Below are 22,368 nucleotides of genomic sequence, written 5' to 3' on the forward strand. Positions count from 1 at the left end.
TAATTGGCCTGGTGTTGCTACATGTAATCGCAAGAGATCGACTGATGATGGGCACCAACGTTAACCAGACCGCCTGATCGATCGTACTTGCCTCAAGCGGCGACAACAAACGGTTGGCACCCGCAGGTTGCAGAGTTGGAACTCCTAGGACAAATTTCTGTCTGCGGGTAAAAAAATCTCCCTTGTGCTCGCCATAAGGCATGATCTTTATAAACATAGGCAAGGTTCGGGGCGTTTTCCCACGGCCGGAAAAACTGTTATCGCTTTCTCCTAATGAAATACGGTGGAGGCGTTTCAAGCCCCGGGCCGCATTTTTTTTATCATCGTGCTTGATGTAACACCCCTAAACATGCCTTAACCAGGATGCCACCAAAATAACATATATCAAGCCAAGAAGAATTTTTGACAGCATCTCTCTTGTTTTGAGTTCAAGCGGAAGCAAACACCATAACATGATATATGATTAAACAAGCACAATAGCGAGATAAAACATCCTAGAGTAGGAAACAGTACCAGAGTCTAGGAACAACTAACATGATCCACAAGTCTAATTAAATTCTAGCACTTCTTATATTACAACATAAGTTAAACTGGACAAAGGTGTGAGAGTGACGTGAGCTGCTATTTCCCACCCCCTTCACGCAAAAGTCACTCGAGTACCTGGAATGATAAAAGAGGGTGTGAGATGCGAGATCTCAGCAAGTAAACTGCTTTATCAAACTATTTAATCTACAAGTTCATTATGCATCGATTTAAAATTTTCAATACAAGTGAATCAAAGAGGAACAATAAGATATATCGAATCAAATGATACAACCGTATAAAGAATAAGATTAAACACCACCAATCCTTAGATACGGATCACCTCCATCCAATAACTCCCAAAGCCATACTCCAAAACACACATCTCATATCCCAAATCATAATATAAATGCAATGCAATGCAATGTCATGTCTCCTGCCTTCATACTCAACAAGGTATGAAGCTGTATCGTTATGCCCAATAAACCAATAAACGATGTTGTACCGGTACGGTCGGAATTATAGGTTCGAGACATAACTCCATATGCCGATGCAATGCAAATGCCATATAAAGATGTGTGCAACGGATTCCTTGGTCGGTCATGTCTTGGCGATGTCGACGACGACGGCGGCGACGACGACAGCAACAACGACGACATCAGATCAGTTGATAGAGCGGGATGCTGGCCAGGGGTCTGGCCGGCGCCGGAGGCGACGGCCGAGATTCAGACGCCATCCTGGCGGTGATCGGTCTGAGGATCCTGCATCACCCGAAGCTCCCAACTTGGACAACGTCGAAGCTATGGTGATTCATGCAGCCCCAGCCCCGGAGGAGCAGGCTGTCCCACCCTGCATCATCGATTGGAGTGACCGTATTGCACGGGCTGAGCATGATCTTGAGCATGCTGTGATCGTGACGGTTATTGGTGCCTCGCCACTTGCTCCTGTTCCTGCTGTTGCTGGGGTTTTGGTGGCGAACCTGGACGTCGATCCAAGCTCCCTTGTCCTCCGCCGTGCTTCATCATCAAGTTATTTGCTCATGCTCCCAGATGTGAGCTCGATGACTCGTTTGGTTAATCGTAAGCAGTCGTTACGTTCACCAGAGTTCAGTCTTCTGTGCAAGAAATGGAGCCGGCTTGCCGGAGCAACAAGGAAAGTCTTGCCCTGTCAGTTGGACGTCGAGATCTGCGGTATCCCTACTCACGTTTGGGAGACCTCCACAGTGGAATAGCTCCTAAACCCGCATGCCTGGACTGATCATGTGCATGAAACCACGGTTGAGCTTAACGACTTGGCTTCGTTTCGGTGCTCTGCTTGGTGTTTGGATGTAAGCAAAGTTCCCCCATCTAAGGAGCTATGGGTTGCTGAACCTCCAAACGTCATTCTAGAAGACCCGCCGGTGAAGAGGTTCTTGTCTTACCCTATCAGTTTCAAGACTTCTGTCGTGTCTCCTTCCTGTGGTTTGGCTCCAAACCCGCCGCCACCCCCTCATGAAGATGGCAGTGATGAAGATCCCTCCACACGACAGAGGCGGCGACTCTCAGCATCTGCGCCGCCGCATTCCCATCATCAGATGATCGTTAGGTGCGTCAATGCCGCTGGCGGCGGCGATGTTTCTGCTTCACAGGCGCGTGGGAGGCAACCAACATCCGGCTCCTCGCGAACAGTGACATTAATGGTGGCTTCGGGTTCCCAGGTAGCCGGCTTGGGCGGGGAAGGTTCGCTGGGATTCGAAGCGGAGGTCATCAATGAAAAGCAATTACTATTGGAGGCCCTTGAAGACCGTGAGCAGCACGACCCTGCTAAAGGCAAAGTGGTGCCGGCTGATTTTATGAAGGACGGCCTTCTTAAGGCCAACGTTTCAAATTTTGAAGGTGCAGCGCCTGCATTATCTCCATCTGGGCCTTCTGGTGATTTCGGTCGGCCGGCTGTGGGTTCATATGAGTCTGAGACGGACAGCTTGGTGAATGGGCTTGATGCTTTGGGCCTGGACACGGTTGAAATGCTTCCGGTCTCTTCCGGCCCGGTCACTATTAGGGCGACGGTGCTTCCGGCCTCCTCCGGCCCGGCTTCTGAGGTGGCTACGGTGCTTCCGGCCTCCTCCAGCCCGGCTGCTGGGGTGGCTACGGTGCTTCCGGCCTCCTCCAGCCCGGCTGCTAGGGTGGCTACGGTGCTTCCGGCCTCCTCGGACCTGGCCGTTGAGGAGTCTGCGGTGCCTCCGGACTTCCCCAGCCCGGCAGCTGTAGAGGCCACGGACCTACACACTCCTCGTGCCCCGCCAGCGACTTCAATGTCGCCGTAGCTGCCTCGCCTCCACTCCACCCCGACGCGGTTCTATTCCAAGCGCCAATTTTGTCAGTCTCGCCACCAGAATGGAAGACATGGAGAGGCTCGGGATGCGCCTACCCTTGCCCAGCCTGCTGTGATGCCGGATGCGGCTGGGACTGAGATCGATGCGGCTGTGATTCCGGCTGTGGGAGTTCCAGGAGCCGCTCCATCTCCAGCCAGGATGCCCTCCTCCCCTCTCACCCCTCTTGAAGCTCGGACCGCCTTCCTCGACAAGCTCACTCGCCACGCTGAAGGCCTGCTGCCGGTGCCTGCCATCCACAAGCGCAGGCGCAAATCCCAGCTGACTAGTGAGACTCCTAGAAGAAGCCGCCAACTCACTGGTTCTGCCGTGGAATTCCAGCTTGGAGATCTTGAGACAAGAGCAAGAAAGAAGGTCATGAGGGCCTTGGACATCATCGGCGAGAATGAAGGTATTACTCCGCAAGCCCAAGATGAATATGCTAAATTATTTGGTTATCGCCCGTCTGCTTCACATATTCAGGCCATGACGGCATTGTTCAGTTGGTCCTTGCCTGAGGACCTGGGACAGAGTGTTGATGGAGATTTATTAGCCTGAGTGGTTTTTTCTCTCCTATGGTCGTTATTTCTCTATCTTTTTTACATGGATCCTAGAAAAATTCTAATATGGAACGTGAGAGGGCTTAACTCCGCTACTAGGCAAGACTCTGTGCGCACGATTGTGGATTCTTCTCAGGCAGACATTGTGTGCATTCAAGAAACAAAAATTTTGACAATGACCAATAGAGTATTGCTTTCTGCTCTAGGCTCGGATTTTTCTGAATACACTGTTGTCCCTGCTGCGGGCGTCAGTGGAGGGATTCTGGTTGCCTGGAGATGACACATCAAAGTCTTGGACACTCCTCGAATTGATAGCCACAGTACCACCATTCGTATTTCTCAGTCGAATGGACAACACTGGTGGCTCACCTGTGTTTATGGTCCCCAAGGAAATGATGCTAAAATCCAATTCCTGCAAGAGTTGCGTGACATTCGGGCTGCTTGCCCAGGTCCGTGGATGGTGGCTGGTGACTTCAACCTTATTTACAAGGATGAAGACATGAACAATCCAAATCTTAATAGAGCAATGATGGGGCGCTTTCGGAAATTGATCAATGATCTGGCCCTCAAAGAATTACCTCTGCATGGTAAATTCACATGGTCTAATCAGCAGGACTCTCCCACCCTTGTGAAACTAGATAGAGTGTTGTGTACAGTTGATTGGGAGGATATTTTTCCTAACTATCTGCTCCAAAGTTCAGCCTCGGATGACTCTGATCATTGTCCCTTGCTGCTTGGACTTCATGATAATAAACGTGGCCGACGTCGATTCCACTTTGAGTCCTTTTGGCCCAAGCTTGAGGGTTTTCATGAAGCTGTTGCCTCTGCCTGGACCTCTGTTCCTGTTGGGTCGTGTCCTTTCACCACTATTGATAAGAAGCTCAAAGCTGTCACCAAGAGCTTGCAGAGTTGGAGCAGCAAAACTGTCGGTCAGTTAGCTATGCAGCTAGCTCTTGCACGCAAAATTCTCCATCAATTTAAGATCGCTCAAGACAGCCGCCAACTATCCGAGGAGGAGATTTGGCTTAAGAATAATCTCAAAAAGCACAGCTTAGCTCTTGCTTCTCTCAAGCGCACAATGGCACGTCTACGGTCACGAATCAGTTGGCTAAAAGATGGGGATGCTAACACGCAGCTGTTCCACCTTCATGCCCGGCACAGGAAAAGGAAGAATTTCATTGGGAGGCTTGTTTCTGGAAATCGAATCTACACCAGCCAACAAGACAAAGCTGCAGTTATTGATGAGTTTTATGTTAATCTGCTGGGAAGTTGCACAGCTAGAGAACATACTATTAATTTAGCTAAGTTGGGAATTTCTGAACATAACCTATCTGATCTTGATCTTCCTTTCACTGAAGAAGAGGTGTGGAGCACCATTAAGCAGATGTCTTCAGATAAAGTGCCTGGTCCTGATGAATTCACAGGTCGTTTCTATAAAACTTGCTGGCCCATTATAAAGGAGGACATCATGGCTGCCATTTCTGCAATCTGGAGTAGGAAGCTCGTTAATTTTGGGACTCTCAACTCAGCATACATCACTCTACTTCCCAAGAAGGAGGATGCAGATCGGCCCAAAGATTTCAGACCTATAAGTTTAGTTCACAGCTTTGCTAAATTAGTCACCAAGTTGCTGGCGAATCGCCTTGCACCTAAATTACAGGAAATGGTCTCACCTGTCCAGAGTGCCTTCATCAAGGGACGCTTCATTCAGGATAATTTCATGTTAGTGCAACAGACTGCCAGATATCTTCACCAACAGAAAGAACCTTGCATACTGCTAAAGCTGGATATCTCTAAGGCCTTTGACTCGGTGTCATGGCCCTTCCTCCTCGAAATCTTGCAACATTTGGGGTTCGGACAGATTTAGCGGGATATAATCAGTGGGCTTCTCTACACTTCAACCACTCAGGTATTATTGAATGGAATCCCTGGTGATCACATCTCTCATCGTCGAAGACTACGACAGGGCGACCCCCTCTCGCCAATGCTTTTCATCTTGGTCATGGATGTGTTGGGGCATATGATCTCGAAGGCTGCCAATGAAGGACTGCTACTGCCTTTATCTAGAAGGGCGTTCAAGCACCGTGTCTCCATGTATGCGGACGATGTGGTGCTTTTCCTCCGCCCTGCCGCTGAGGACATTGAGATTACCATGGACATCCTTAACCTTTTTGGGGAGGCAACGGGGCTCAAGACCAACCTGCAAAAAAGCAATGTACTGCCCATTAGATGCGAGGACACAGATATATCAACTGTTCAGACTTTGCTCCCATGCGCCCTTGTGGATTTTCCATGCAAATATCTTGGCTTGCCTCTTTCCCTAAAGAGACTAACCAAAGAACAAGTGCAGCCTTACATCGACCGAATTGCTGATCAACTTCAAGGATGGAAAGCAAACCTAATGACTAAGGCAGGGAGAAGGGTCCAAGTACAGTTTGTGCTTACTGGAATGCTCATTTACCTCTTCATGGCTGTTGAGTTTCCAGCATGGGCAATCAAAGCGATAGACAAAATTCTGTGAGGATTCCTTTGGAGAGGCCGCAGGGAAGCACGTCGGGGCCATTGCGTGATCGCTTGGCTCAAAAGTATGCCGGCCCAAAGGACTTGGTGGACTCGGAATTTCAGACCTTAAGACACTGGGATGGTCACTGAAGATGCGTTGGATTTGGCTGCAAAAAACAGAGCCCAACCGTCCATGGGCGGACTTCAACATACATATGCCCGAACAGATTAGAGCTTTTTTCGCAGCAGCCGTTTATACGGAGGTTGGAGACGGCACTACTACTCTTTTTTGGACAGACCGCTGGCTCCATGGTCAGAGTATTGCTGACCTGGCGCCTCGCCTTATGGCTGCTATCCCAATAAGAAGACGCAAGAAAAGAACAGTACAAGAAGCTCTTGTCAACCATGCTTGGGTTTCGGATATTCAAGGTGGTCTCCCTGTTGGAGTTCTCATAGACTACCTTCGGTTGTGGGATATTCTGTCTAACTTCCACCTACAACCTGAAATGGAAGATAAACACATATGGCGGTTTTCAGCTAATGGGCAATACTCTGCGAAGACAGCTTATGAGGGTTTCTTCCTGGGGGCAACTGTTTTTAGACCTTGGGAGAAAATCTAGAAGACTTGGGCTCCCGCCAAATGCTCTTTCTTTATGTGGCTTGTTGCCCATAACAAATGTTGGACTACGGATCGCCTAGCAAAAAGAGGCCTCCCTCGTCCTGATCAATGTCCTATGTGTGACCAAGAATCAGAGACAATTAATCATCTCCTTATCGGCTGCCCTTTTGCAAGGGAATTCTGGCATCGCTTCCTCTCACAGGTCGGCCTGCAAGCTCTCTCTCCGCAGCTTTTAGATTCATCCTTTTATGACTGGTGGGAGAGGATCACCATTGACTGTAGTGTTCTAGTGCTTCAAGGAATCAACTCTCTTATCATTATTGGGGCTTGGACTATATGGACTCAACGAAACAATTGTGTCTTTGACGGAGCCGCTCCTGATGTGGCTCGGGCTCTTATTCTGTCCAGCGAAGAAAGAAAGTTATGGTCGATGGCGGGGGCTCGAGGAATTTCCTTCCTTACTGCCTCTACATTAGTGGAATGAAAGGAGGGGCGCTGGTGGTCGTTTTTTCTTTCTATTCTTGTCAACAGGCGCGATTGTTTTAGGATTCCTGTGGGCGGGTGTGTGAGTGCTAAGATGTGTGTTCCGGTGTGGGTTTGGTGTTGAGTTGTGTCTTTGTGTTGCTTTGTATTTTCAGGGATCTTTCCCTTTCTCTTCTTAATATAATGAAGCGCAGTTCTCTTGCGTCTTTCGAGAAAAAATGCCATATAAAGAAAAAACAAACCATATATATACCCACAACATTTCTCTTGATAGAGAATAGGCCTCACTCCATTCCACCAACATAGCATCATAGAGCCATAGATAGAGAACATAGATATTCACATTGATCCATAGAGAATATATAACAAACTAACTAGAGCATAATCAATTAGATCATATTGTATTAGTTGTGGATCTGAATTTTTAAGGTGGAGATAGAATAAATAACAAGTTAAAGCTCGTAGCAAACCACCGCTACGTTTACGCTTTAGGCGCGATCCGAGGCACTACCACCTGTTTGATAAAGCAAGATCAGATAACAACTCATACCAATAAGCATTCAAATAAACAATGCGCTCCTACACCCCCCCCCCCCCCTCCCCAAACCATCGTCCAACCCAAACATCGAAAAGGTCACAAGGAAAATGCAGCACTGCTGCTTCATATTTTTGTATCTTTTAATTTACAAATGGTATGACTGAAAACGAGCACACTTTAGAAAACCAAGGGAGGGACCTAAAACTCTGTGCAGCTGCTATATTTTAACATGACATCAATAGGGGGTCAAACTGCAGCTAAAAGTGAAGAACAGAATCTGTCTCAAATTCTGGGCAGCAGCATACAAAAATCCATATCTCCCAAACCTGTTGTCCAAATATTCTCAAATTTTGACAGCATGTACATCTCTGGAAGAACTACAACTTTGTTATTATGGGTTTCCTCTAATTCCATGGTTAAGTTCGTCTAACACACCTCTGAACATCTACTATCCAAATCTGGACAATCAGGGACAGCGCCCAAACAAAAATCAATAACTAATGATATACTCCACCAAAAAATGTGAAATTTTTACAGCAGCTAGATCCCATAAACCTCTACAAATTTTGTATAATCCACCTTCGGAGGAAAAATCGTTTAGATTGCCAAAACTGCAAGGACAGCAGCACTGCCCGAGCTACAGAACAGCAAACCTCAGATCGGCCTTCAAACCGTGTTTTCCCCCACTAATTCACTAATTCCCATGACCAAGAACCCTCTAAAAACATCAGTTAGCACTTCTAAAAAGGATTCACCTTACCTTGCTCGTTCCTCAAACCTAGGGCTGCGGGATTGAGGTGGGGAAGAGCGAGTCTACTCCAAAGATGCACCACATCTTGATCCTTCCCTCCTCCTCAATCCATTTTTCTCCTTTTTCCCTTGCTTATTGCTGCTGTGGTGGAGGTTCTAGAGAGGAGGGAGGTGCTGAGGAGAGGGAGAGAGGAGTTCCTCGAGGAAGAACGAAGAGAGAGGGGGGGGGGGGGGGGACGGCGCTGGAAGGGGCTCGGCGCCCCGTAGGGTTATGGGGAAAAGGATTTGGACTTGGGCCAACGAGTGGGCTGGTTGGATGGCTCTTGGCCCAATTTGGTTTGGACCTCTATTAAAGTTTTTTTTTCTCTTCAAAATATTTTGGTATTACACTTGACATACATTCAGTACTGCTTTTGCCTCTCAGTTACTGTCAAAGGATCAAGGAAAGGAACAATGATCCCGGGTGATCTGTCAGTTTCTGCTAAGAACAGTGTCTGAAAATTAGGGATGTAAATGGTACGAATATTTTCCGACCGTATTCGACTTCGATCCGGTATGAAACGGTTTTTATCCGTCCGTATTCGATTCCGAGTATCTAATATCCGTATCCAAATACTCAAAAGTTGCATTTTTATGATGTCGATATCCATTACAATTTTATCCGGCAAAAACTAACACTATCTATATCCGACTCCATATTCGAACACAAATATGAAAACAAATACGATATTAATAATATCCGTCTTTATCCGATTCATTTACATCCCTACTTAAAATCGTTTGCACGGTACGTTCTTGGATATAGAACTGTGAGAATACTTGCTAGCTATCAGTTCTCCGTGATGGTAAAAACTCTGATGGGGTGAGCTCCTGACATGCAGTCTGATTGTTGCTCATAGCACTCGTGTCGCGGCCGAACCTTGCACACAATGCCGGAGATAGAGCTTCTGCATCGGGCGGCCCAACCAAAGCCCACCTTCTGGACCTTGGCACTCGCTGGAGGCCCAACAAGGCAGGCCAGCGTGAAAGTGTAAGTTGAGCACTAGAGAGCTCCGTTCTTCCTTTCGTCTTTTTTTACTTAGTAATATATAGTCTACGTGATCCACTCGTTATATACTATATTGATCTTTTGCTTTAACATTTTAAGAAACTACAATAAGTACTGCCAGACCTAGCTCAACATTACATGTTGTGTCGCCCAATGCATGGTGCTGTTGGGACTTAATTGAAGTACCATATGTTTCCCTAGTAACTATTATTTGTCAGATTCTTTCCACAATGATTTGTAAATCCAGATTGTTTCAAATAAAAAAAATCAAGAACAAAGTCTCAGATCTCATCACTAGCAACAATTCAGTTCAGTCAAAGATATGTGATGTTTATTATTTGTCTGGATATCATAACCACTTTCTGTAACCCATGGCAAGGTGCATACCTACAAGTTGCCCGCTCATTATTCCCAACAGAAACAACAGTTCTCATCTGGAGTCAACAGCTAATATTCAGTTGACGAATTCTATTCCCGTGAACGGCTCCCCTGAATGAAGCTGGAGGGCGGTGTCGCCAACAGACTGCACAAGGCAGAGCAGAAGTTAGTAACATGGAATCGGGACACACAAACAGGCAACAACGTGTTTGCGACATGAAGTGCTTTCTCCATACATCACAAGGCAATATGCAATAAGCGGCGACCGTAATTCGAATATATAGTGCATTATAGCAAGAACTTAGCTTTACAGTCCATTTTGTCACTTGCTACCATGAATGGTTATTCCATTGACACAAATGTATATTGCAAAACTGTAAGTAAATAGAAATTATAGGATTATTGAAGTTGAACCCACAAGGAAAATCACGTGAACACACAGTTGCACCAGCACAGTTGTACACCCGTGCATAGGGAACTAGGGATGCAAGTCCCACCTTTTTTGGATCATTGGGTCGACCCAAAACTTAATGAAATGAACTAGAATGGCATGCTACATAATCAGGGAGAGAAAATGAACTAAAATGAGAAACCCCAAAACACCAATGGGTACCCACTTGCATCCCTGCCCGTGCGTACTCACAGTATCATGAAAGACCTTCATGACAGTACCTTTTATATTCAGAAAAAGGTTCTTGTTATGTGATACTTCTAATTGCGTAAAGAGGATTCTTTTCCCCATAGCGTAGTGTTTTCATCTGACCTATGGAGACTCTACAAACATGTCACCTATCCAAGACAGAGAAATTTAAATGTACAGTTCATACTGATATTTAACTGTAGTACTAGACAGTACTCAAGACAAATAGATGAAAATTAAGTAATGCAAAGTAACATGGGCCTTGCAAGGCACGAGAACAAACCTTTGCCATCGTTCTGTAAGAATATTCGGTGACTCCAGCCACGTGTGGTGTTATAATAACATTTGGGAATTTCAGAATAGGATCCTCTGGATCAAATGGCTCCATCCAAGCAACATCAATGCCCAAACCAGCTAAATGACCTGATTTGAGGTGATCAAACACAGCATTATAGTCCAGTAGGCGCCCTCGCGCAATGTTGATCAGATATGATCCCTGCGTGAACGTAAAGGTGATTCAAGTTAATCCATTGAGACATCCAGAGCATAATGATTATCCAACATTACTTTAATATTCTGATCTGCAAATGATTATCTAGTAAAGATGTCCTCAGCAGTATTCAGTATGTTGGAAACAAGCATTTACCTTTTTCATTGACGAAAGGAACTTGTGATCCACAATTCCAGCCTGTAAAAATGATTACACCCTAATCAAGTCAGGTAGAGGCCATCTGGAAGAAATCTAGAAAAAAGTGCATCAAGAGAAGTATTAACTGTTTCATTGTTCAAGGCCATGCATGTTATAACAATGTTTGCTTCTCCAGCAAAATCATACATATCTTCTGGACCACCTTTCTTGTCAACCATCTCATCAACATCTGCACTGGAATGTTTTAGGGAAGTGGAACAGAACAGAAAATATTTATACACGGTGTTGTAGCTTACCACATGGCAATGTATCTGATGACCAATTTCTTTTGGTAGCAAGAACTTTTACTCCAAAGGGTCTTAGCCTCTTGGCAACTTCAACGCCAATGGCTCCAAATCCTAGGACAAGGACCTACACAGTATAACTACAGGAATGGGATATTTTCCCATGCAAAGTAGACCAATGAAGCAACAATGTAGACACCACGAGCATACTGTTTTTCCAAATAATGTTTCTCCAACTGGAACGCCAAGGTCTGTCCGATTCACAGCAGTGTCCATCTCCTTCTGCAAGGTAAATGCCCAATGTTAAACCATGGGCAGTCCATATGACAGGCTCGGACTTATGATTATCTAGTAAAGATGTCCAAATAACAAAAACTAGGAGGGTATGACTACGCATCCTCTACAGTATGTACATGATAAACCAAAGATTAGTTCAATGGCCTGAAATTTTGGTTACTAAAATAAGTAGAGGAGACACCTGAACTAAAAACTACTCCCTGTGTTCCCATATAGATGTCACTTTGGTATACACATTCTAACCTTTAAACTTTGAAGACTATTACTATTGTAAATTAAAGTTATTATGATTTACAGAGGGAAATGATACTGGTTGAAGTATCATCCATTTTCCATATAGATTTATACTTCGTATATTTGCCTATCTATTATTTGAGAAGTCAACAATTAAATTCTTATGTCAAATTCTGTAAAAAAGTTAAAGACACCATCTATCCAGGAACAAAGGGAGTAGTTTTACAATCATCAATGTGCAACATATTTTTTGCAGCATTACATTCCTTTATGCCTAAAAAATGCATTCTAACTAAGTTATGATTTATGAGGGTTTGATAATGTGTCAGTGCTAGATTTCGTGGCAGCTGCCTAACTGCAAATAGAAAAGGGGGGATGTCTCATATAATTGTTGCAAATTTCAGACCAAAAGTTCAACTTGGACTTTTTGTGTTTGGACAGAACTTGCAGGCCTGAAACTCAAAACTGGTAGCTAAAAACATTATTTCTTTATTACTCATCTATAGAATACCAAAAAAATTTAAACACAGGTTAAATGAAGGACCTAGTGCTGCAGAGTAATTACTTGCTTGCATCAATCAATCCAGGGCCAACCAAGATAGTCACAGGAAACGAGGTTGAAGGTACCATTCCTCGACCTGGGATAGCAGGGTCATTTTTGTTCCCGCCAAGGACCAGTCATGATAACTTGAGAAGTGTACGCATTATAATGTTTACGACAATAAAATTGGTGTTACTAGTTTTTAATGTTTGATAACCAGGAACCATCTCAATTATGCAGCTGAACCCCAGGAGGGAAGCTTGGCATTACGCCGCTTGGATTGAAATGGTAAAGATACATGGGTTGCTTACAAAAGGATGGCAACTGCTTATATAGAGCAGGGCCTCAACCAGCATATTCCTTGCATAAAGCAAGATGCTTAGACTACTTGAGAACCAAGGCATCTCATGATCAACTTGAGAGCCAAGGCACTCCTAATGATAAAGCAAAAAGTGCATAAAGTAAGATACAAGTGCTAGCTTAATACTGTCAATCTCCCCCTTAAGCCTAGCACTAGGTGACCTGCTTCAAACCAACCTTCCTCCTCATCTCCTGGAACTTGGCCTTTCCCTGTGACTTGGTAAGAATGTCAGCGAGCTGGTCAGCGGTGGCGATGTAGATGGCCTTGATGCTCCCTTCTTCCAAACAGTCCCTGATGAAATGGAACTTCGTCCGGATGTGCTTGCTCCTATCGTGGAAGACAGGGTTCTTGGCTAGAGCTAGAGCAGACTTGCTGTCTACCTTAAGCTCCACTGCCTCCATCTTCCTGCCCAGGAGCTCCCCGAGCAACCTAGACAGCCACAGCGCTTGAGTTGCTGCGGTGGTGGTTGCAATGTACTCAGCCTCGCAGCTGGACAGTGCCACCACCCTTTGCTTCACGGACTGCCAACTGACCAAGCAATCTCCCAGGAAGAACAAAGTCCCGCTGGTGCTCTTGCTTGTATCCACGTCGCCGGCGAGATCACTGTCGCAGTAGCCAATGAAGCGCGCAGTGCCTGGAGCCCTCTTGTAGTACAGACCGAAGTCCAGGGTCCCGGCCACGTAGCGCAGCACACGCTTGAACGCCTGCAGGTGCTCCGCCGTAGGCCGTTGCATGAACCGGCTCAGGTACCCGACGGCGAACGCGAGGTCCGGCCGAGTGTGGACGAGGTACCGCAGGCTGCCGACAAGCCGCCGGCAATGCGTGGGATCCACTTCCTCCGCCTTGCTCTCCCGGCTGAGCCGCAGCTTCTCCTCCATTGGTGTGGCGGCTGGATTGCACCCCGCCATTCCTCCCAACTCGAGGATGCGCTCGGCGTAGCGAGCCTGACGAAGGACGATGCCCTCGGCATCTTGGCGCACCTCGACGCCGAGATAGAAGCAGAGGAGGCCGAGGTCACTCATGTCGAAGTGCTCCTTCATCGCGGCCTTGAAATTCTCCACCTCCCCCTGATCGGCGCCGGTGATGATGAGGTCGTCGACGTAGACGCCGACGAGCAGGACAGTGCGCCCACTGCCCCGCCTATACACCGTCGCCTCATGCGCGCTCTGCGTGAACCCCATCTTCAGTGTGGTGTCCAGCTTCGCGTTCCAGGCGCGCGGTGCTTGCCTCAGCCCATAGAGAGCCTTGCGCAGCCGGTACACCTTTCCTTCTTCTCCGGCGATGACGAAACCAGGCAGCTGTCGTACGTGCACCTCCTCCTTGAGGTCGCCGTTGAGGAAGGCGGACTTCACGTCCATATGATGCACCTTCCAACCTTCCTGCGCCGCCAGTGCGAGGAGAACCCGCACGGATTCCATCCTCGCCACCGGTGCGAAGGCATCTTCGAAGTCAATGCCTTCCTGCTGCACGAATCCGCGCGCCACCAGCCTGGCCTTGTGCCTGGTCACCATCCCCTTCTCGTCCTTCTTGAGCTTGTACACCCACTTGAGGGAGATTGGGCGGTGGCCGACGGGCAGGTGCACTAGCTCCCACGTCTTGTTCTTCTCCACGGCTTGGAGCTCTTGCTTCATGGTGGCCTCCCACGCTGGATCGCCATGGCTTCCGCGTATCCGGTCGGCTCGCCAGCATGAGAGAGGTGGAGCTGGGCGAAGAGTCGCGGCGCCTGACCTGGAGGGGAGTCGTCGCCGAGGTTGTTCGCCATCGTGCGGTAGCGGAGAGGCTCATCGTCGTAGAACACATCGAGCCTGTCCTCATCATCCTCCAAAGGCGTGGCGTGCTCAACCTCTGGCGCAGAGGGCGGAATTGGCATCGCCGGCGTGGACTCTGCTTGAGACAGAGGAGTCGCATCCTCTGTTTTAGGGCTTCCCTGCTCCCCTGGAGCTGGAGATGGCGAGTGCGGCGCAGATGAAGCAAAGGACGGGCTTGAAACAGGGGAAGCAGACGTTGGTGTCAGCGCTCCCTCTGTTCCATCCTCCCAGACATGCTCGATGGCGAACTCCTCGTCCGCCGGAACCTGTCTGCCTCCTTCCTTGATCCAATCCCAGCCGCGACTCTCGTCGAAGACAACGTCGCGCGAGACGCGCACACGCTGTGTCGCCGGGTTAAAGATGCGGTACGCCTTGGCGCCGTCGGCGTAGCCGATGAGGATGCCGGGGATGTTGCGATCGTCGAGCTTCTTAAGCTGCGATAGATCCTTGGTGATGGCCACACATCCGAATGTGCGCAGATACCCGACTTCCGGCGCCTTCCCGTGCCACGCTTCATACGGCGTCACGCCCTTCAGCGCCTTGGTGGGTGCTCTGTTCAGCAGATGAACCGCGGTCACCACGGCCTCGCCCCAGAAGCACGCCGGCAACCCGCGTTGCTTCCGCAGAGCCCGCGCCATCGCGACCACCGTTTGATTCCGCCGCTCCACGACTCCATTCTGTTGCGGCGTGTACGGGGCGCTGTAGTGGCACTGGATCCCCTCCTCGGCGCAGTACGCCGTGAACTCGGAGACGGTGAACTCGCGCCCGTTGTCCGTGCGCAGCGTCTGCAGCTTCTTCCCGCTCCTCTTCTCTGCTGCAGCCTGAAGATGCCTGATTGCATCAGCAGCAGCACCCTTGGTCGTTAGCAGAGCCACCCACATGTACCGCGTGGCGTCGTCCGCCAGCAGCAAGAAGTATCGCCTGCCGCCGGGAGTTGCCGGCACGATGGGCCCGCAAGGTCGCCGTGGACGAGTTCCAGCGGATCCTGCGCGCGGTACTGGGCTTCAGATGGGAACGGAGCTCGTCGGTGCTTGGTGATGACGCACGTGTCGCAGAACTGGCCGACGTGGCTGGTCGCCGGCAGCCCGCGCGCCATGTCATCCTTGGACAGCTGACGAAGTGCGTCGAAGTGGAGGTGGCCGTACCGCTCGTGCCAGCGCCAAGCTTCATCATCCTTGCGCGCAGCGAGGCAGAGCGGTGAAGCTGTCTTGATGTGGAGGATGTAGAGCCTATTGGCGCAGCGGCGAACCTTGACAAGGAGCCGCTTGCGCTGATCCAGATCCTTAGGACTCCGTGATCAATCACCACCTTGGACCCTCCCTCATCCAGCTGGCCAAGACTCATGATCGAGTTGCGAAGGGCGGGGATGTAGTACACACCATGAAGCACTCGGTGCTCGCCGTTCTTCGCCTCGAAGATGATGGAGTCGACGCCGTGAATCTCCACCTTTGACTCATCGCCGAACCTCACCGTGCCTCTGGCCGTCGTGTCCAGGTCAGTGAAGAGCTCGCGACATCCAGTCATATGGTGGGTGGCGCCGCTGTCCAGGTACCAGCCGTCGAATTTGTCGCTGACACTGGAGCCGATGTCGAGGAAGGCGCTGGCTTTTGGCTCATGGAGGTCGAGGTCGGCGCTCTTGGTGTAGAAGGACGAAGCTGGAGCTTTGCCGCTGTACGCCTCCGCGTCCATCTCCAAGAACCCATGCGCGAGGAACAGGGCATGGTCATCCTCTGCTTCCGCCACGTTCGCCGCGCCGCCACGATCTCGACCACGATCACGCCGGGGATGGGGGCAATCGCGTGCCCAGTGACCGGCACCGTTGCAATTGAGGCAGGTGTCGTCGCGATTCACCCTGCGTTCACCGCCGGCGGCGCCTGCCTTGTCCCTTCCACCGCGATCCGCGCCGCCACGGTCTCCGTCGCGGTCACCGCCCTTGGGCTTGTTCTTCTTGCCTCCACGGGGACATCGACAGTGATCCTTGGACGATCCGGCTCCTTCCTCCTTCTTCTCGAAGGCCCGCCACTGCTCAGCGGTGTAGAGGAGCTTGCCGGCGGCGGCCTCCGACTCCGGCGCGCGCTCGCGGTCCTGAGCCGCCTTGAGCCGGCCGGTCACGTCTTCGATTGTGAGCTGCCTGAAGTCGAGCAGTGTGCCCATCGAGACCGCACGCCTGGAGCTTCACCTTCATGAGAAGGCTCCACTCGTGGTAGTTGGCGCGGGTGAGCATGGGCCACCTGCCGCCGATGTCGCGGTAGACCTGCACCACCGGCGACCGACTGCGTCGCCTGTGGCGCCGATCTGGGGACGGAGAGAGGTGTCGACGGCGCTCCGGAGTGTGGAAACGCTCCAACCCTTCGCCCGGCTTCCCATCCTCGATCTCCTGGCACAAGGCGGCGGCCGCGGCTACGGCGGCTTGAGCCGCCTCTGCCGCCTGGGCTGCTGCCTGCCTGCGCGGCCGCTACTTCTGTGGTGGCAAGACGGGCCTCCTGTGTCTGGTCTTCCACGGTGCCACCACCGGAGCCCGACCCAGAGACATCCTTGCCCTTCGCTGCGGCGGCGGCGCTGGCTGAAGCGGCGGCGGAGGGGGAAAAGTGTCTAACCTAGGCTCTAGATGCCAATTGATAACCAGGAACCATCTCAATTATGCAGCTGAACCCCAGGAGGGCAGCTTGGCATTACGCCGCTTGGATTGAAATGATAAAGATACATGGGTTGCTTACAAGAGGATGGCAACTGCTTATATAGAGCAGGGCCTCAACCAGCATATTCCTTGCATAAAGCAAGATGCTTAGACTACTTGAGAACCAAGGCATCTCATGATCAACTTGAGAGCCAAGGCACTCCTAATGATAAAGCAAAAAGTGCATAAAGTAAGATACAAGTGCTAGCTTAATACTGTCAATGTTCATCGAAGAGAAGCTTCAAAAAACTGAAACAAAAGAAGAGTACTTCCAGCATGCACATGGTCAAAACTACTAGCAATACAACACATACTTGTTTGCGCAGAACGCCCAGAGTAAGATAGATTGCCATTTCTGCGCAAGAGACAGCATTTCCTGTCGTACTTCCAGGTATCCGTGCAACTTTGATTTTGTGTTCTGTAGCAGCATTTACATCAACACCTGCAGAAAAGTGTGAACTTAATATAAGATTGGCTAGTAAAGTTGATAGATTGAAAAGACCAGATAACACCAGAGTTCTAATCACCTTCTAACCCAACACCATACTGCATTATAATCTTCATCTGAGTTGCCTTGGCAATGATATCTGAATCTATACGCCGATTTTTTACTACACATAAATTATAGTTTTGAATAACATCAGGTACTTGCTCAAGACCTACTTCATCGACCTGCAAAATGCATGGACATAGTCATATTTGACTCTCAGAAAAAGGCATGCTCATTTCTCAATACCATGAAGAACCCACTGTCAAACTACTATATTAGAATATAAGGATTCAAAATTTGTTTCATGTTATCAAAATGGAGGAAATAGAAAATTAAAAGCAGATATTACACAACTTATTCCCAATAAACATGAAAAAAAGGAACCAGTGACAAGCCTAAGGGCATCAGTAGTGCTTAAGCCCAACCCGACCTTAAGCTGGGCCCCACGGACTCTAAGGCCAGCTTCTCTTGTGTTTAAGAACGTGCTGGTCTTTAGGTAGGGCCCCACCTTCCAAATAAAAAATGCACTGCTGATGGGATTTTGGCATCTTTCATGCTCCATGTCTCTATCTCCACCTGCCCCTGCCGCTCCGCTCCAAATTTTTTGTTCCTTATGACCAGAGGCCTTAAGCGTGAGGTCGGGCCTCAAGCTTTTTTGCTTATGACCTCCACTTAGAACCTGCTGTGCTATGTATACGGTCTATCTTAAAGGACTTACGACCCTCTTATTTCCAACACTCAGGATGCCCTAAGTTACAGAACTGTACCATGTAAAATGTGTAACTAACCTGAATGAAGGGATAGTCCTGCAGATACTCTCTGGTGTAATTAGTAGCAGCAGGCCAATATGGGCCACAGAACAGCACCCGTGTGACAGGGCCAAGGCCATTGCTCACACTTGAGTCACCCATTTTCGAATAATGGCCTGTAATGATGAGCAAAGCAATCGAAATAAACAATATAGTGTGAAACCATGGACACCATTTCCCTCAAAGAGACTGAAAATTATCATGAATATCCCCAAAATATCCATCCATATACTGGACTTCCACAAAGAAGCGATTGTTTTGCATGAAGTTGCTAGAATTAAAATGATGCTTCTATAAATACAATTGAACTGATGTCTGTTAGAGACAAAATTCCAGAAAGCGGTAAGTCATATTGGACTGTCTGCTCCCAGGTATACAGTAATTTCATCCAGAACAGAATTTATCAGTAAAATTGGACAGGATTAAGAAAAGAGAATAAAGGGAGAAACTTAGGATTAGTGCAAGGAGAAAAAAGAAAGTTAAAACACGCGGGAGGTAGAGAGAGAGAGAGAGAGAGAGAGATGAAAACGTAGTTAACTGAAGAAAGGCACTTGCTTCATGATGCGCATCGTTTTAATGACTCTACTAGTATAGCTGTATAATGTTAGAAGCACAAGAACACAAACTGATCCGAACCTACTCATTCCCTAACTAGCCATCGGCACAACCATGCATCATGTACTCTGCAAACCGTGATGTGCAGACTCAGGCAAGCTGTTTATTCACTCATTGGTTCTCTTCGCGCGCAGACGCTTAAACTAGTCACTAGCATTCCAGCCGATTTCCTGTCCGCAACTCACGGCCATCCAATTCCACCCACAATACGAGCGAGGTACCTCCCGAAGGAAGGGGAAAGAAAACCATACGAGCACCAGCCCTGCCCGCAAGCGAGCAGTAACTAGCGACCGATCCTCGCAACAGCAAGCCAGGGGGAGGTTGGTGGGGGGCCGCCCAGCCCAGGCCCGGGTCCAAGAAAGAGGTGGGGGGGGGGGAATTGGGGGGCGGAAGCGGAACCGTACCTCGATCGCTGCGAGGAGGAAGGCGAACACAGCCGGCGGTGGCGGCGGGAGCAGGGAGGAGGAGCGGCGTGCGAGTCTGGCTGCTGCTAATCTCCTCGCTCCGGCCACACAGGTAGGGGGAGAAGAGCAGGTTCCGCGCTGGTGGGGGGTTGGTTGGTGGACGGTGACGTCATCCGTCACGGCGCCCGACGCCCGGGCCCCGGGCTAGGTCTGCTAATGGGTTGGGTTGAAATGAGTTTTATGGGGTGAGTTTTGAAATGGAGTGTGTTTGGATGATTTAAAATGGGTTGTATTAGTTAATGGGGTGGGTCGGGGCGGGTTCTATATAAATGCGGGTTGAGGCGGGTTGGGGTGGGTTGAAATGGATACTTTTTACAAAATAGTATAACTATATATAAATGTGCGTCCCACGTGAGAGCTGGACTCTAAAATTAAAACCACGTGTTTATATCAGAAAATTTTATCGAAATTGACTGAATTTTGTTGGAGATGACTCAGTACGACTGGCAGCTACTCTGTGCAAAGCAGCGTGGCTAGAACTACACGTGGGCTCCACATCAAGAGCCGGACCCTAGAATTAAAACCTCGCGTTCACACTATAAAATTTTATCGAAATTGACTGAAATTTGTTGGAGATGACTCAGTACGACTGGCAGCTACTCTGTGCAAAGCAGCGTGCCTAGAACTACACGTGGGCTCCACATCAAGAGCCGGACCCTAGAATTAAAAGCTCGCATTCACACTATAAAATTTTATCGAAATTGACTGAAATTTGTTGGAGATGACTCAGTACGACTGGCAGCTACTCTGTGCAAAGCAGCGTGCCTAGAACTACACGTGGGCTCCACATCAAGAGCCGGACACTAGAATTAAAATCTCGTGTTCACACTATAAAATTTTATCGAAATTGACTGAAATTTGTTGAAGATGACTCAGTACAAGAGCCAGACACTAGAATTAAAATCTCGTGTTCACACTATAAAATTTTATCGAAATTGACTGAAATTTGTTGAAGATGACTCAGTACGACTGGCAGCTACTCTGTGCAAAGTAGCGTGGCTAGAACTACACGTGGCCTCCACATCAAGACTCGGACCCTGGAATTAAAACATCGCGTTCACACTATAAAATTTTATCGAAATTGACTGAAATTTTTAGAAATGAGTCAATATGACTGACAGATACTCTGTGCAAAGTAGTGTGGCTAGACATATATGTGGTCCCCACGTTAAGTGTAGAACCACTAAATTCATCTGCATAGTAGAACCCATGGGTTTTTATGGGTTACCCGCTTATAATGGGGCGGGTTGGTTATAGTTGAGAAATTAACTAATTGGGTTGGGTGGGATTGGGTATCTAAATATGTTAATTTTGGGTGGGGTTGGGTATGGTGCGGGTTCCAACCCATTAGCAGGGCTACCCCGGGCGTGTCCGGCGGCGGAATCCTCGTGCTCTTTGGCAGTTTCCTCGAGCAACCAGGAGAGAGAGAGGGAGGGATCCCTCCTTGAGAGGAAAAAGTCTACTTAACCCCCTGAAGTATCAACATGTGTCTAACCTACACCACCAACTATAAAACCAGGTAATGAACACATTAAACTTTACAAAACCAGGCAGAGAACCCCCTCGGGCGGTTTGGGAGGCTGGTTTTGCCTACATGGACAGACAGCGTGGCAAGCTTCTGATGTGGAGGGCTGGATTGACTGGCCTCCTCTGTTTCTCTCCCTCTCCGATTTTGCTCGCCCTCTCCGTTCGTTCTCGTCCCCGGCAGCGGAGTTCCCGAATAGCTAGGGTTCCGGCGGGTTCTCGCCGCCCCTCTTTCCCCGCGTTTTGTTGCCGTCTCCGGCTTGTCGGATGTCGCAGGCAAGCTCTCGGTCGGGATCGAGCAGCCAAGGCCGTGGCGGAGGCGTCAGCGGCGGGTACGAAGGGCAGGGTTCGCCGGTGCCGTACCGCGTTGGCCCTCTCGCGTACGAGCCCGACGTGCTATGCAGGTGCAATGGCAAGGCCTGCAGATGGATTTCGTGGAGCAATGCCCAGCCAGGGCGCAGGTACTACAGGTGCAAGAAGTCTAGGGTAAGCAATCTATCAAATCTCCCTCATTTGATTGTGTTGCCTGTTTTGATCTGCAATGATGAAACTGCAGACCGGAGTTGACTGCGGCTTCTTTGTTTGGGCCGATGAGGAATGCTCTGAATGGTTCAAGGAGCTGCTCAGGGACCTGAGAGATGCTGTCTGGGAGCTGAAGAGGGAGCTAAGGAAGAAGGATGGGGAGCTGGACGCCAAGGACATGGTGTTGGAGGCAAAGGAGATGGAGGTTGAGGTGAAGAAGAAGGAGGTTGAGGACATGGTCATGGAGCTGAATGCCAAGCAGCAGGAGGTGCAGGCCAAGGAACAAGTTGTGGCTTTACTGGAAGCACGGCTGAAGAATAAGAACAAGTGCATAGACATGCTGCTGTGCTTTGTATGTTCCTGCTTCTGACCATGGTGGTCATTCTGTGCAATGGCAACAAGGCATGAAGCCAAGTTAGAAGATTTAGGGTAGGCTAAGTTTCTTTTGTAAGTATGACTTTCCCCTGGTTAGGAAGTGGTCCTGTTATTTTGTATGTATGGCCTGGATGCAAGTGGTTAGGAAGTGGTCCTGGTATGGTAGATGTCATGGTTGGGAACATGGCCATGTCCCTGTTATTTTGGTGGTCAGGTTTGGCACATGTGGGTGATGTGGTTTGTAACATGAACGTGATGGTTATGGTATGGAACATGGTGTTAATGTGGTTTGATGACCAGTTATCCATGGCAAATAGTTGCATAATTGAGC

General features: G+C 48.9%; 2 protein-coding genes and 1 long non-coding RNA gene across 3 annotated transcripts; 1 reads left to right on the forward strand and 2 right to left on the reverse strand.

Annotated features, from left to right (window-relative positions):
• Positions 1-364: 364 nt before the first annotated feature.
• Positions 365-8,544, reverse strand: LOC120665935. The gene is made up of 2 exons (XR_005671457.1): positions 8,332-8,544; positions 365-660 (listed from the first exon to the last, which is right to left on the reverse strand). It is a non-coding gene; the product is annotated as an uncharacterized LOC120665935 (long non-coding RNA).
• Positions 8,545-9,603: 1,059 nt separating this feature from the next.
• On the reverse strand, positions 9,604-19,719 carry LOC120665938 (hydroxypyruvate reductase-like). The gene is made up of 10 exons (XM_039945661.1): positions 19,557-19,719; positions 18,517-18,653; positions 17,766-17,910; positions 17,553-17,680; positions 11,531-11,602; positions 11,333-11,447; positions 11,162-11,265; positions 11,034-11,075; positions 10,671-10,883; positions 9,604-9,892 (listed from the first exon to the last, which is right to left on the reverse strand). The coding sequence occupies exons 2-10, from the start codon at positions 18,637-18,639 to the stop codon at positions 9,824-9,826; spliced, it is 1,011 nt and encodes a 336-aa protein (XP_039801595.1). The 5' UTR covers positions 18,640-18,653; positions 19,557-19,719; the 3' UTR covers positions 9,604-9,823.
• Positions 19,720-21,265: 1,546 nt separating this feature from the next.
• Positions 21,266-22,304, forward strand: LOC120665951. The gene is made up of 2 exons (XM_039945678.1): positions 21,266-21,626; positions 21,697-22,304. The coding sequence occupies exons 1-2, from the start codon at positions 21,408-21,410 to the stop codon at positions 22,030-22,032; spliced, it is 555 nt and encodes a 184-aa protein (XP_039801612.1). The 5' UTR covers positions 21,266-21,407; the 3' UTR covers positions 22,033-22,304.
• The last annotated feature ends 64 nt before the right edge of the window (positions 22,305-22,368 follow it).

This window comes from Panicum virgatum, chromosome 2K (assembly GCF_016808335.1).
Source record: "Panicum virgatum strain AP13 chromosome 2K, P.virgatum_v5, whole genome shotgun sequence".
In the NCBI taxonomy this organism is placed as follows: domain Eukaryota; kingdom Viridiplantae; phylum Streptophyta; class Magnoliopsida; order Poales; family Poaceae; genus Panicum; species Panicum virgatum.